At 40.3% G+C, this 14,033-nt stretch overlaps 2 protein-coding genes and 2 pseudogenes across 2 annotated transcripts; all 4 read left to right on the forward strand.

Moving 5' to 3' along the window:
- The first annotated feature begins 920 nt into the window (after positions 1 to 920).
- Positions 921 to 3,585, forward strand: LOC120432788 (annotated as a pseudogene).
- Positions 3,586 to 4,957: 1,372 nt separating this feature from the next.
- LOC120432854 lies at positions 4,958 to 7,359 on the forward strand (annotated as a pseudogene).
- Positions 7,360 to 7,693: 334 nt separating this feature from the next.
- Positions 7,694 to 10,282, forward strand: LOC116336031 (protocadherin alpha-C2-like). Its single transcript, XM_039597975.1, has one exon. It carries the CDS (start codon positions 7,883 to 7,885, stop codon positions 10,280 to 10,282), a length of 2,400 nt encoding a protein of 799 aa, XP_039453909.1. The 5' UTR covers positions 7,694 to 7,882.
- A 1,071-nt stretch (positions 10,283 to 11,353) lies between these two features.
- On the forward strand, positions 11,354 to 13,848 carry LOC116336032 (protocadherin alpha-C2-like). Its single transcript, XM_039597981.1, has one exon. The coding sequence runs from the start codon at positions 11,428 to 11,430 to the stop codon at positions 13,846 to 13,848; it is 2,421 nt and encodes an 806-aa protein (XP_039453915.1). The 5' UTR covers positions 11,354 to 11,427.
- The last annotated feature ends 185 nt before the right edge of the window (positions 13,849 to 14,033 follow it).

The raw sequence follows: 14,033 nt of genomic DNA on the forward strand, positions 1-14,033 counted from the left end.
TTTTTTTTTTTTTTTTACCCTGATTTTTTGGTGCCCTACCGGCCATTTGGTGCCCTACGCAGTGTGCGTTATGTGCGTTTGCGGAGCTACGGCGCTGGCAGTATGAATAAAGTATATTTAATAAAAGAAATGCAGTATTCAGGATCCACAAAGCTTAACTTCTTCATGAATTGTTCACGTTTATTGATTCTTATATACTTTTATGTTAGTACTGTTAGCACAGTTGTTTTCCTCATTTAACAATCAGTTTTAGGTGCGCCGTTATCTTCATGTTGTTAGAGTACCTTAATCTAAACTAACTTATCTGGCTGTGGGCATTCTTTACAGCCATTTCCTCCGTGTTCTTGTTTTTGTGTAAATAAAATGTAATATCATGTATTTTCAATATTTTTCCTGTGCATTCTGTATATGTAATATTGGCAACTCGTGCATTTATGATTAATACAATTGAGTAATTTATTATCTCTAATAATTTGTATTTATCAGTGGTAAAGAGCGACCAGATCACTAAAGTACCATGGTCACAAAGAAATGCGTAGAGAATCATTAGATCTATAATGAGACATTATAGAAAGTTAATGATAACTCAGAGTGCTACCATATTTGAAAATCGTCTGCAGCATTTTAGTAATATCTCGTTTTATAATGTAGAAATCGTGAGGTCATTAATATTCATTGCTTTGACTGGTGGATTGTGTCTGAAATTTGATTGTTTTTTCAGCAATAATCAATTTGAACTCATTACATTTAGTAAACGTCACTTTTTATGTTTTGGGACCATAATTAACGGTACCCAAGTCAGTGTGTATCAAAAACATAAATATATGCAAAAACCAACGAAAATCAAGGATAATTTGAAGACGTATGGTGTTCATTGCGGCTCAAAGACTGACAAAATCTCAGGGGTGGCGCTGTTCTATCAGTAAATTGCAAAGCAAAGAACATAAAAGCAGAAAAGCGTGATGGTCTTGGCACGTTTAGAAGCAAGCGGACAGCGTCGTGGTGCTGAAACTCCGTTGTGAAACGCGCTGGCCTTGATTTAGGTTAAAATGTGCTTTGGAATTCATAAAATGTGTCTTTGGCTCAGAAGAAACAGGGAATTTTTTTAAATGAATATTTCTAGAAACAAACATTATATCGTTTGAAGTATGATGAACTCCCATACAAGACGGCTTTCCAGAACAATGGAGTCTTACGAGAGGTACGTGATCCTCGCTATTATTTTTTCTTTTGCTCGGTACACATCGGCCTCTGTGGCTCATTATTCAATACCAGAAGAAATGAAAGAAGGATCCGTCGTGGCTAATCTTGCCACCGACCTCGGGCTGGATGTGAAAACACTGAATCAGAGGAAGATGCGTCTTGATATCATCGCGAACAAGAAATATTTAGACCTAAACAAAGAGACTGGTGAGCTGTATGTTGTAGAGAAAATCGACAGGGAGCATATTTGCCCTACAAAGTCATTAGCGTCTTGCTATCTAAAATTAGAGGTTATACTAGATAACCCAGTAAGAATATTTAATATAGAAGTAGAAATTCTTGATATGAACGACAACGCCCCACAATTTCGAAGAGACGCCATACATTTAGATATATCTGAAGCGACGGCAAGAGGAGAAAGATTTTCTCTGAGTAATGCAGTCGATCCTGATGTCGGATCCAATTCAGTGAAAACATATCATTTGAGTGAAAGTGAATGTTTTAATATAGAAGTTCAGACCGGACGAGATGGATCGAAGTTTGCGGATTTGATCTTGAAAAGACTTTAGACAGAGAGGACCAGCCTGTGCATAATTTGATACTCACAGCTATAGATGGAGGAACACCTGCTCGTTCTGGCACTGCCAGTGTTATTGTACGAGTTTTAGATACAAATGATAACGCACCGGCCTTTGATAAAGACAATCTGAATTTAAAGGTAATGGAAAATTCACCGATTGGAAGTCTTGTTATTCGTCTCAGTGCGACAGACTTAGATGAAGGGTCAAATTCTGATATAACATATTCATACAGTTTATATACGTCAGAAAAAACACAGGAAACATTTAATCTGAATCCTGCCACTGGTGAAGTTACAGTTAAGGAATACTGAACTATGAAGATTTCAGGATTTATGATATGGAAGTTATAGCTACTGATAAAGGAGCCAGCAGTTTAACAGGACAATGTACCATAAAGATTCTAGTAGAAGACATGAATGATAATCACCCAGAAATATCAATTAAATCATTTCAGAGTCCAGTGACTGAAAACATCGAGTTGGACACAGTGATAGCTGTAGTTAGTGTCAGTGATAAAGATTCAGGTGAAAATGGAATAGTTGATCTTCATATTCCAGATAATATGCCTTTCAAACTGAGGGAGTCCTCTGATAACTATTATGAATTAGTAGTGTCAGAGACATTAGACCGTGAGAAGGTGCCAGAATATGACATCACTTTCACTGTGACAGACAGAGGCTCTCCTCCTTTATCTGACAATGAAACTATGACTTTAGAGCTGCTGGATGTTAATGATAATGTCCCACAGTTCCCCCAGTCATTTTATACTATACGTGTCATGGAGAATAACGCACCTGGGGCCTTGCTCAGCTCACTCACTGCCTTTGACCCAGACCTCCATGAAAACCAGTATCTAGTTTATTTCATAATAGAGAAGGAGATAGCCAACACATCCATGTCTATGCTGTTCTCCATCAATCCAGAGAACGGTAATCTTTACGCACTCAAAACCTTTGATTATGAGATTGAGAAAGAGTTTCTGTTCCACATCGAGGCCAGAGACTCTGGCTCTCCTCCTCTCAGCAGTAACGTGACCGTCCACATCATTATTGTGGACCAGAACGACAATGCTCCGGTTATTGTGTCTCCGTGGCGTGCACAGGGCTCTGTGGTGGAGGAAAAGATCCCCAGATCCACTGATAAAGGTTCCCTGGTTGCCAAGGTGATAGCTTTAGACACTGACTCTGTGCACAACTCTCGGATCACCTACCAGTTTCTACAGGTGACTGACGCCACCTTGTTCAGTCTGGACCAATACAATGGAGAGATCCGGACTATGAGGATGTTCAGTTACAGAGATCCACGCCACCAGAGGCTTGTTGTTGTTGCCAAGGACAATGGAGAGCCTGCTCTCTCTGCTACAGTCACCATCAAGCTGACCACAATGGAGACTGCTGTTAAAGCCTACTCTGACATGACTGAGGAGCCTCTGGAATATGACATCTTCTCAGACATCAACCTGTATTTGGTCATCGGTCTGGGCTCGGTGTCATTTCTGCTGCTCATCACCATATTGGTCACCATCGTGATCAAGTGTCAGAAACCCAAGCCCAGCAAAGCAGCTCCTCCCTCCAGGAACAGTGTGATCAGTGAGAGGAACTCCACCATCGCAGACTCCACTCTGGTCTCCAATGATGCCTACTGGTACAGTCTGTTTCTAGCAGAGACCAGGAAAGGAAAGCTGGTGGTTAGACAGCCTCTGCCAAAGGGCTCCAGGTACATTGTGTCCAGCATACCGAGAGGGACAGGGCTGACAGATACTAGTGACTCAGCAGCTTCTACTCTGCAGGTAGGAATTTGATATACATATATGGTATTTTATCTACATAACTAATACATTTAAATTAATTATCTTTTTTTTTTTTTTTTTAATTTTCCCCTTTAACTTAATCCACAAAAAAATTCAGTGAATTATTCTAAAATCTCAGAAATTATCATGAGGTACCACTATCAAATGCACTATTTAGTACATAACCAACATAGCAATAATCCATCATCATGATTTAGCAGCTTTTAATTGTGTTCAGGTCTTGTCCTCAAAAGTCAAGTCTGCAGTTAAAAGAACAATCTAAAAACCTGCGTTGTAATAGCAGTATGAATAAAGTATATTTAATAAAAGAAATGCAGTATTCAGGATCCACAAAGCTTAACTTCTTCATGAATTGTTCACGTTTATTGATTCTTATATACTTTTATGTTAGTACTGTTAGCACAGTTGTTTTCCTCATTTAACAATCAGTTTTAGGTGCGCCGTTATCTTCATGTTGTTAGAGTACCTTAATCTAAACTAACTTATCTGGCTGTGGGCATTCTTTACAGCCATTTCCTCCGTGTTCTTGTTTTTGTGTAAATAAAATGTAATATCATGTATTTTCAATATTTTTCCTGTGCATTCTGTATATGTAATATTGGCAACTCGTGCATTTATGATTAATACAATTGAGTAATTTATTATCTCTAATAATTTGTATTTATCAGTGGTAAAGAGCGACCAGATCACTAAAGTACCATGGTCACAAAGAAATGCGTAGAGAATCATTAGATCTATAATGAGACATTATAGAAAGTTAATGATAACTCAGAGTGCTACCATATTTGAAAATCGTCTGCAGCATTTTAGTAATATCTCGTTTTATAATGTAGAAATCGTGAGGTCATTAATATTCATTGCTTTGACTGGTGGATTGTGTCTGAAATTTGATTGTTTTTTCAGCAATAATCAATTTGAACTCATTACATTTAGTAAACGTCACTTTTTATGTTTTGGGACCATAATTAACGGTACCCAAGTCAGTGTGTATCAAAAACATAAATATATGCAAAACCAACGAAAATCAAGGATAATTTGAAGACGTATGGTGTTCATTGCGGCTCAAAGACTGACAAAATCTCAGGGTGGCGCTGTTCTATCAGTAAATTGCAAAGCAAAGAACATAAAAGCAGAAAAGCGTGATGGTCTTGGCACGTTTAGAAGCAAGCGGACAGCGTCGTGGTGCTGAAACTCCGTTGTGAAACGCGCTGGCCTTGATTTAGGTTAAAATGTGCTTTGGAATTCATAAAATGTGTCTTTGGCTCAGAAGAAACAGGGAATTTTTTAAATGAATATTTCTAGAAACAAACATTATATCGTTTGAAGTATGATGAACTCCCATACAAGACGGCTTTCCAGAACAATGGAGTCTTACGAGAGGTACGTGATCCTCGCTATTATTTTTCTTTTGCTCGGTACACATCGGCCTCTGTGGCTCATTATTCAATACCAGAAGAAATGAAAGAAGGATCCGTCGTGGCTAATCTTGCCACCGACCTCGGGCTGGATGTGAAAACACTGAATCAGAGGAAGATGCGTCTTGATATCATCGCGAACAAGAAATATTTAGACCTAAACAAAGAGACTGGTGAGCTGTATGTTGTAGAGAAAATCGACAGGGAGCATATTTGCCCTACAAAGTCATTAGCGTCTTGCTATCTAAAATTAGAGGTTATACTAGATAACCCAGTAAGAATATTTAATATAGAAGTAGAAATTCTTGATATGAACGACAACGCCCCACAATTTCGAAGAGACGCCATACATTTAGATATATCTGAAGCGACGGCAAGAGGAGAAAGATTTTCTCTGAGTAATGCAGTCGATCCTGATGTCGGATCCAATTCAGTGAAAACATATCATTTGAGTGAAAGTGAATGTTTTAATATAGAAGTTCAGACCGGACGAGATGGATCGAAGTTTGCGGATTTGATCTTGAAAAAGACTTTAGACAGAGAGGACCAGCCTGTGCATAATTTGATACTCACAGCTATAGATGGAGGAACACCTGCTCGTTCTGGCACTGCCAGTGTTATTGTACGAGTTTTAGATACAAATGATAACGCACCGGCCTTTGATAAAGACAATCTGAATTTAAAGGTAATGGAAAATTCACCGATTGGAAGTCTTGTTATTCGTCTCAGTGCGACAGACTTAGATGAAGGGTCAAATTCTGATATAACATATTCATACAGTTTATATACGTCAGAAAAAACACAGGAAACATTTAATCTGAATCCTGCCACTGGTGAAGTTACAGTTAAGGGAATACTGAACTATGAAGATTTCAGGATTTATGATATGGAAGTTATAGCTACTGATAAAGGAGCCAGCAGTTTAACAGGACAATGTACCATAAAGATTCTAGTAGAAGACATGAATGATAATCACCCAGAAATATCAATTAAATCATTTCAGAGTCCAGTGACTGAAAACATCGAGTTGGACACAGTGATAGCTGTAGTTAGTGTCAGTGATAAAGATTCAGGTGAAAATGGAATAGTTGATCTTCATATTCCAGATAATATGCCTTTCAAACTGAGGGAGTCCTCTGATAACTATTATGAATTAGTAGTGTCAGAGACATTAGACCGTGAGAAGGTGCCAGAATATGACATCACTTTCACTGTGACAGACAGAGGCTCTCCTCCTTTATCTGACAATGAAACTATGACTTTAGAGCTGCTGGATGTTAATGATAATGTCCCACAGTTCCCCCAGTCATTTTATACTATACGTGTCATGGAGAATAACGCACCTGGGGCCTTGCTCAGCTCACTCACTGCCTTTGACCCTGACCTCCATGAAAACCAGTATCTAGTTTATTTCATAATAGAGAAGGAGATAGCCAACACCTCAATGTCCATGCTGTTCTCCATCAATCCAGAGAACGGTAATCTTTACGCACTCAAAACCTTTGATTATGAGATTGAGAAGGAGTTTCTGTTCCACATTGAGGCCAGAGACTCTGGCTCTCCTCCTCTCAGCAGTAACGTGACTGTCCACATCATTATTGTGGACCAGAACGACAATGCTCCAGTTATTGTGTCTCCGTGGCGTGCACACGGCTCTGTGGTGGAGGAACAGATCCCCAGATCCACTGATAAAGGATCCCTGATTGCCAAGGTGATAGCCTTAGATATAGACTCTGTGCACAATTCTCGGATCACCTACCAGTTTCTACAAGTGACTGACGCCACCTTGTTCAGTCTGGATCAATACAACGGAGAGATCCGGACTATGAGGATGTTCAGTTACAGAGATCCACGCCACCAGAGACTGGTTGTTGTTGCCAAGGACAATGGAGAGCCTGCTCTCTCTGCTACAGTCACCATCAAGCTGACCACAATGGAGACTGCTGTTAAAGCCTACTCTGACATGACTGAGGAGCCTCTGGAATATGACATCTTCTCAGACATCAACCTGTATTTGGTCATCGGTCTGGGCTCGGTGTCATTTCTGCTGCTCATCACCATATTGGTCACCATCGTGATCAAGTGTCAGAAACCCAAGCCCAGCAAAGCAGCTCCTCCCTCCAGGAACAGTGTGATCAGTGAGAGGAACTCCACCATTGCAGACTCCACTCTGGTCTCCAACGATGCCTACTGGTACAGTCTGTTTCTAGCAGAGACCAGGAAAGGAAAGCTGGTGGTTAGACAGCCTCTGCCAAAGGGCTCCAGGTACATTGTGTCCAGCATACCGAGAGGGACAGGACTGACAGACACTAGTGACTCAGCAGCTTCTACTCTGCAGGTAAGAATATAATCAACAGATATGTTTTTCTTCTTTTTTCCCCCAATTATTGACATCGATGGTTTCTCATCAATTGTCTCTTTTATTTGTGGGAGGTAATTAACAAAAATAAGCGAGGTCATGAACAAACCTTTTCATTATCTTAAAAAGCACCTGGAGTCAATCAGTCACACCTGACAATACAAGAAAGACATTAAAATATTTATAACTTATCTTCATGCCAAGCATTTCAAAACATTATAAAATCCAAAAGGTGGCGCTGTTTGGTCAGGAACAGCTCAGACCATAACGTCATGACTGTGTGTCGTCGCCATTATTGCGTGTAGTAAGAGAAGCGACAGTTTCCAGGTCCCGAAACACCCCTGTTAAACCCGTCTTGGTCATTTTACCCTGGGATATAGCTGGGAGTGAATCGGCTGCATATTTTTTAATCAAGGAGGGAAGAGAAATACTGAAAACTGCTCCACACATACAGTATATCTTTTGAATTGCAGTGAACCCTTAAATAACGGGAAAAAACGGGTCCCACGAAACAATGAGTTCATTTAAGAGGTATGTGCTGCTCGCCGTTATTTTTAGTTCTGTATATAGCGTATGGGCCTCAGTGACTCATTACTCCATACCCGAAGAAATGAAGGAAGGGTCAGTTGTTGCTAACCTTGCTACTGATCTCAGCCTAGACGTTAAATCACTCGGTAAGAGGAAGATGCGGCTTGATCTTATCGCCAACAAAAAATATCTGGATGTGAACAAAGAGACTGGTGAGCTGTATGTTGTTGAGAAGATTGACAGGGAATATCTTTGTACAAAAACGCTGACGGTGTGTTACTTAAAAATGGAAGTAATACTAGAAAATCCTTTGAGAATATTTAATATTGAACTGGAAATTTTGGATATAAACGACAACGCCCCACAATTCCGAAGAGACGCCATACACTTGGACATATCTGAATCAACGCCGACAGGAGAAAGATTCTCTTTGAGCAATGCCGTTGATCCTGATGTGGGCAGTAATTCAGTGAAAACGTACCATTTAAGTGAAAGTGAACAATTTACAATTGAAGTTCAGACCGGAAGAGATGGGTCGAAGTTTGCGGATTTGATATTAAAACAGACATTAGATCGAGAGCAGCAGGCTGTTCATAATTTGATACTCACAGCTGTAGATGGAGGAACACCTGCTCGTTCTGGCACTGCCAGTGTTATTGTTCATGTTTTAGACACAAATGACAATCCACCTATATTTGATCAATCAATCTATAATGTAAAAATAATGGAAAACTCTCCGATTGGAAGTCTTGTTGTTGATCTTAATGCAACAGATTTAGATGAAGGATTAAATTCGGATATATCATATTCATACAGTTTATATACGTCAGAAAAAACACAGGAGACATTTAATCTGAATCCTGCCACTGGTGAAATTACAGTTAAGGGAATGCTGAACTATGAAGATTTCAGGATTTATGATATGGAAGTTATAGCTGCTGACAAAGGAGCGAACAGTTTATCAGGGCAATGCACCATAAAGATTCTAGTAGAAGACATGAATGATAATCACCCAGAAATATCAATTAAATCATTTCAGAGTCCAGTGACTGAAAACATCGAGTTGGACACAGTGATAGCTGTAGTTAGTATCGGTGATAAAGATTCAGGTGATAATGGAATAGTTGATCTTCATGTTCCAGATAATATGCCTTTCAAACTGAGGGAGTCCTCTGATAACTATTATGAATTAGTAGTGTCGGAGCCGTTGGACCGTGAGAAGGTGCCAGAATATGACATCACTTTCACTGTGACAGACAGAGGCTCTCCTCCTTTATCTGACAATGAAACTATGACTTTAGAGCTGCTGGATGTTAATGACAATGTCCCACAGTTCCCCCAGTCATTTTATACTATACGTGTCATGGAGAATAATGCACCTGGGGCCTTGCTCAGCTCACTCACTGCCTTTGACCCTGACCTCCATGAAAACCAGTATCTAGTTTATTTCATAATAGAGAAGGAGATAGCCAACACCTCCATGTCCATGCTGTTCTCCATCAATCCAGAGAACGGTAATCTTTACGCACTCAAAACCTTTGATTATGAGATCGAGAAGGAGTTTCTGTTCCACATCGAGGCCAGAGACTCTGGCTCTCCTCCTCTCAGCAGTAACGTGACCGTCCACATCATTATTGTGGACCAGAACGACAATGCTCCGGTTATTGTGTCTCCGTGGCGTGCACAGGGCTCTGTGGTGGAGGAAAAGATCCCCAGATCCACTGATAAAGGTTCCCTGGTTGCCAAGGTGATAGCCTTAGATACAGACTCTGTGCACAACTCTCGGATCACCTACCAGTTTCTACAAGTGACTGACGCCACCTTGTTCAGTCTGGACCAATACAATGGAGAGATCCGGACTATGAGGATGTTCAGTTACAGAGATCCACGCCACCAGAGGCTTGTTGTTGTAGCCAAGGACAATGGAGAGCCTGCTCTCTCTGCTACAGTCACCATCAAGCTGACCACAATGGAGACTGCTGTTAAAGCCTACTCTGACATGACTGAGGAGCCTTTGGAATATGACATCTTCTCAGACATCAACCTGTATTTGGTCATCGGTCTGGGCTCGGTGTCATTTCTGCTGCTCATCACCATATTGGTCACCATTGTGATCAAGTGTCAGAAACCCAAGCCCAGCAAAGCAGCTCCTCCCTCCAGGAACAGTGTGATCAGTGAGAGGAACTCCACCATCGCAGACTCCACTCTGGTCTCCAACGATGCCTACTGGTACAGTCTGTTTCTAGCAGAGACCAGGAAAGGAAAGCTGGTGGTTAGACAGCCTCTGCCAAAGGGCTCCAGGTACATTGTGTCCAGCATACCGAGAGGGACAGGACTGACAGATACTAGTGACTCAGCAGCTTCTACTCTGCAGGTAGGAATTTAATGCAAAGATATGCTATTTTATTTACACAATAACATATAAATATTAAGTTTTTATTATATTTTTTCTTTTAACCCTTGCCTTCATTTATTAAAACATTCTAGTGAATTATTCTAAAATCTAAGAAATTATCATGAGGTACCATTTTCAGATGCATTGCAAACGTAATATTTTGAACTATTCTCCTAATTTTTCTAAATGAACTATTATTATTGTTTTATTAACTCGTGTTCATGCATAACTTAGTTTCAGTGAATTCACATAAACTTTCAAAACCGTCCAGGAGGCAAAGGTGTCGCATGCACAACCTAATATACAACGAAGAAATTAATAACTGCAATAAATACGTTTTTTTTAATCATGTTTCTTCAATAGGGGTGAATAAGACTTTTCTAAAAAATATATATTTAATTTAATACTTGGTACTGATTAGTGTTAACAAAAAAACAGGAGTGACTCACTGCTTTATCTAAAGGGTCACCAACATGAATAACTAGAAACCCATAGAACACAGGATAATAAGTGGAAAAGTAAATAATCTTAAGTGAATTATATTTGCAAATAATCTGCACATTTTCAGTGACATGTCGTTTCCACTGTTACATTTTTGAAGCGATTGGATGTAACAATTTGCACGCATAAACTTTGTATTAACTATGAATGTAATTTTCAAAATTACCAAATTTAAGCCCACTGAAAGGGAATAAACGAATTTAACCCAAGTGATCCCACCTCATTAGTTGTGATATATATATAGCAAGGCCTGGTTGTTTACGGTCCGCACTGCATACATACATGAAAAAAGTATGAATCGAAAATAATTTTTTGGCATATCATGTTCAACGTAGTTAGCAAGATCTTGTAAAATCAAAGGGGTGGCGCTATTCTATAAGTAAAAAGCCGACACACGGACGTCATGTAAGAACACCGTGGTGGACTGAGAAAAGAGATGAGCAAGCGGACAGCTCCGTAGTGCTGAAGGTCCCCTCCGTGGGGCGCTGGCATTATTTTGACAAGGAAAAGGTCGATATTGAAATGCCTGTTTGCCTGTGATGAAAGACAGAATATCAAAACTGAATATTGCTGGAATCATATACTTGATCGTTCGAAGAGCAATTAACTCACTTAAAAGACGGGTTTCCAGAACAATGGGGTTCCATAAGAGGTATGTGCTGCTTGCTGTTATTTTCTCTTTTGTTCGATACACATCGGCCTCAGCGACTCATTATTCAATACCAGAAGAATTGAAAGAAGGATCCGTCGTGGCTAATCTCGCCACCGATCTCAGCCTGGATGTTAAAACACTGAATCAGAGGAAGATGCGTCTTGATATCATCGCAAACAAAAAATACCTGGATGTGAACAAAGAGACTGGTGAGCTGTATGTTGTTGAAAAGATCGACAGGGAACATATTTGCACGACCAAGTCCTCAACGTCTTGCTATCTACGATTAGAGGTAATACTAGAAAATCCAGTACGAATATTTAACATGGAAGTAGAAATTCTTGACATGAACGACAACGCCCCGCAATTTCGACGAGAGACTATACACTTGGACATATCTGAATCAACGCCTACAGGAGAAAGATTCTCTTTGAGCAATGCCGTTGATCCTGATGTGGGCAGTAATTCAGTGAAAACGTACCATTTAAGTGAAAGTGAACAATTTACAATTGAAGTTCAGACCGGAAGAGATGGATCAAAGTTTGCGGATTTGATATTAAAACAGACATTAGATCGAGAGCAGCAGGCTGTTCATAATTTGATACTCACAGCTGTAGATGGAGGAACACCTGCTCGTTCTGGCACTGCCAGTGTTATTGTACGAGTTTTAGATACAAATGATAACGCACCCGCCTTTGAAAAAGACAATCTGAGTGTAAAAGTAATGGAAAACTCTCCGACTGGAAGTCTTGTTGTTGATCTTAATGCAACAGACTTAGATGAAGGATTAAATTCGGATATATCATATTCATACAGTTTATATACGTCAGAAAAAACACAGGAAACATTTAACCTGAATCCTGCCACTGGTGAAATTACAGTTAAGGGAATGCTGAACTACGAAGATTTCAGGATTTATGATATGGAAGTTATAGCTGCTGATAAAGGAGCCACCAGTTTAACAGGACAATGTACCATAAAGATTCTAGTGGAAGACATGAATGATAATCACCCAGAAATATCAATTAAATCATTTCAGAGTCCAGTGACTGAAAACATCGAGTTGGACACAGTGATAGCTGTAGTTAGTATCGGTGATAAAGATTCAGGTGATAATGGAATAGTTGATCTTCATATTCCAGATAATATGCCTTTCAAACTGAGGGAGTCCTCTGATAACTATTATGAATTAGTAGTGTCGGAGCCGTTGGACCGTGAGAAGGTGCCAGAATATGACATCACTTTCACTGTGACAGACAGAGGCTCTCCTCCTTTATCTGACAATGAAACTATGACTTTAGAGCTGCTGGATGTTAATGACAATGTCCCACAGTTCCCCCAGTCATTTTATACTATACGTGTCATGGAGAATAACGCACCTGGGGCCTTGCTCAGCTCACTCACTGCCTTTGACCCAGACCTCCATGAAAACCAGTATCTAGTTTATTTCATAATAGAGAAGGAGATAGCCAACACCTCCATGTCTATGCTGTTCTCCATCAATCCAGAGAACGGTAATCTTTACGCACTCAAAACCTTTGATTATGAGATCGAGAAGGAGTTTCTGTTCCACATCGAGGCCAGAGACTCTGGATCTCCTCCTCTCAGCAGTAACGTGACCGTCCACATCATTATTGTGGACCAGAACGACAATGCTCCGGTTATTGTGTCTCCGTGGCGTGCACACGGCTCTGTGGTGGAGGAAAAGATCCCCAGATCCACTGATAAAGGTTCCCTGGTTGCAAAGGTGATAGCCTTAGATACAGACTCTGTGCACAACTCTCGGATCACCTACCAGTTTCTACAAGTAACTGACGCCACCTTGTTCAGTCTGGACCAATACAATGGAGAGATCCGGACTATGAGGATGTTCAGTTACAGAGATCCACGCCACCAGAGGCTTGTTGTTGTAGCCAAGGACAATGGAGAGCCTGCTCTCTCTGCTACAGTCACCATCAAACTGACCACAATGGAGACTGCTGTTAAAGCCTATTCTGACATGACTGAGGAGCCTCTGGAATATGACATCTTCTCAGACATCAACCTGTATTTGGTCATCGGTCTGGGTTCGGTGTCATTTCTGCTGCTCATCACCATATTGGTCACCATCGTAATCAAGTGTCAGAAACCCAAGCCCAGCAAAGCAGCTCCTCCCTCCAGGAACAGTGTGATCAGTGAGAGAAACTCCACCATCGCAGACTCCACTCTGGTCTCCAACGATGCCTACTGGTACAGTCTGTTTCTAGCAGAGACCAGGAAAGGAAAGCTGGTGGTTAGACAGCCTCTGCCAAAGGGCTCCAGGTACATTGTGTCCAGCATACCGAGAGGGACAGGGCTGACAGACACTAGTGACTCAGCAGCTTCTACTCTGCAGGTAGGAATCCAGTGTCCGCCTTTGCAGTAATTTCTGTGCTTTATAAACTTTATTATTTGTATTTGTAACATGTACAAAACAGCGGATTCTTGCTTTACATGCTCGACTTTTTCAGGTAAATAAATACAATTTACTTTGGTAAAAATGCAAAATACAATTGTTTCATTATCAAAACTAACCTCACGAAATATAAAATGAATACTTCAGTATTTTCT

Source organism: Oreochromis aureus, linkage group 2 (assembly GCF_013358895.1).
Source record: "Oreochromis aureus strain Israel breed Guangdong linkage group 2, ZZ_aureus, whole genome shotgun sequence".
NCBI lineage: Eukaryota > Metazoa > Chordata > Actinopteri > Cichliformes > Cichlidae > Oreochromis > Oreochromis aureus.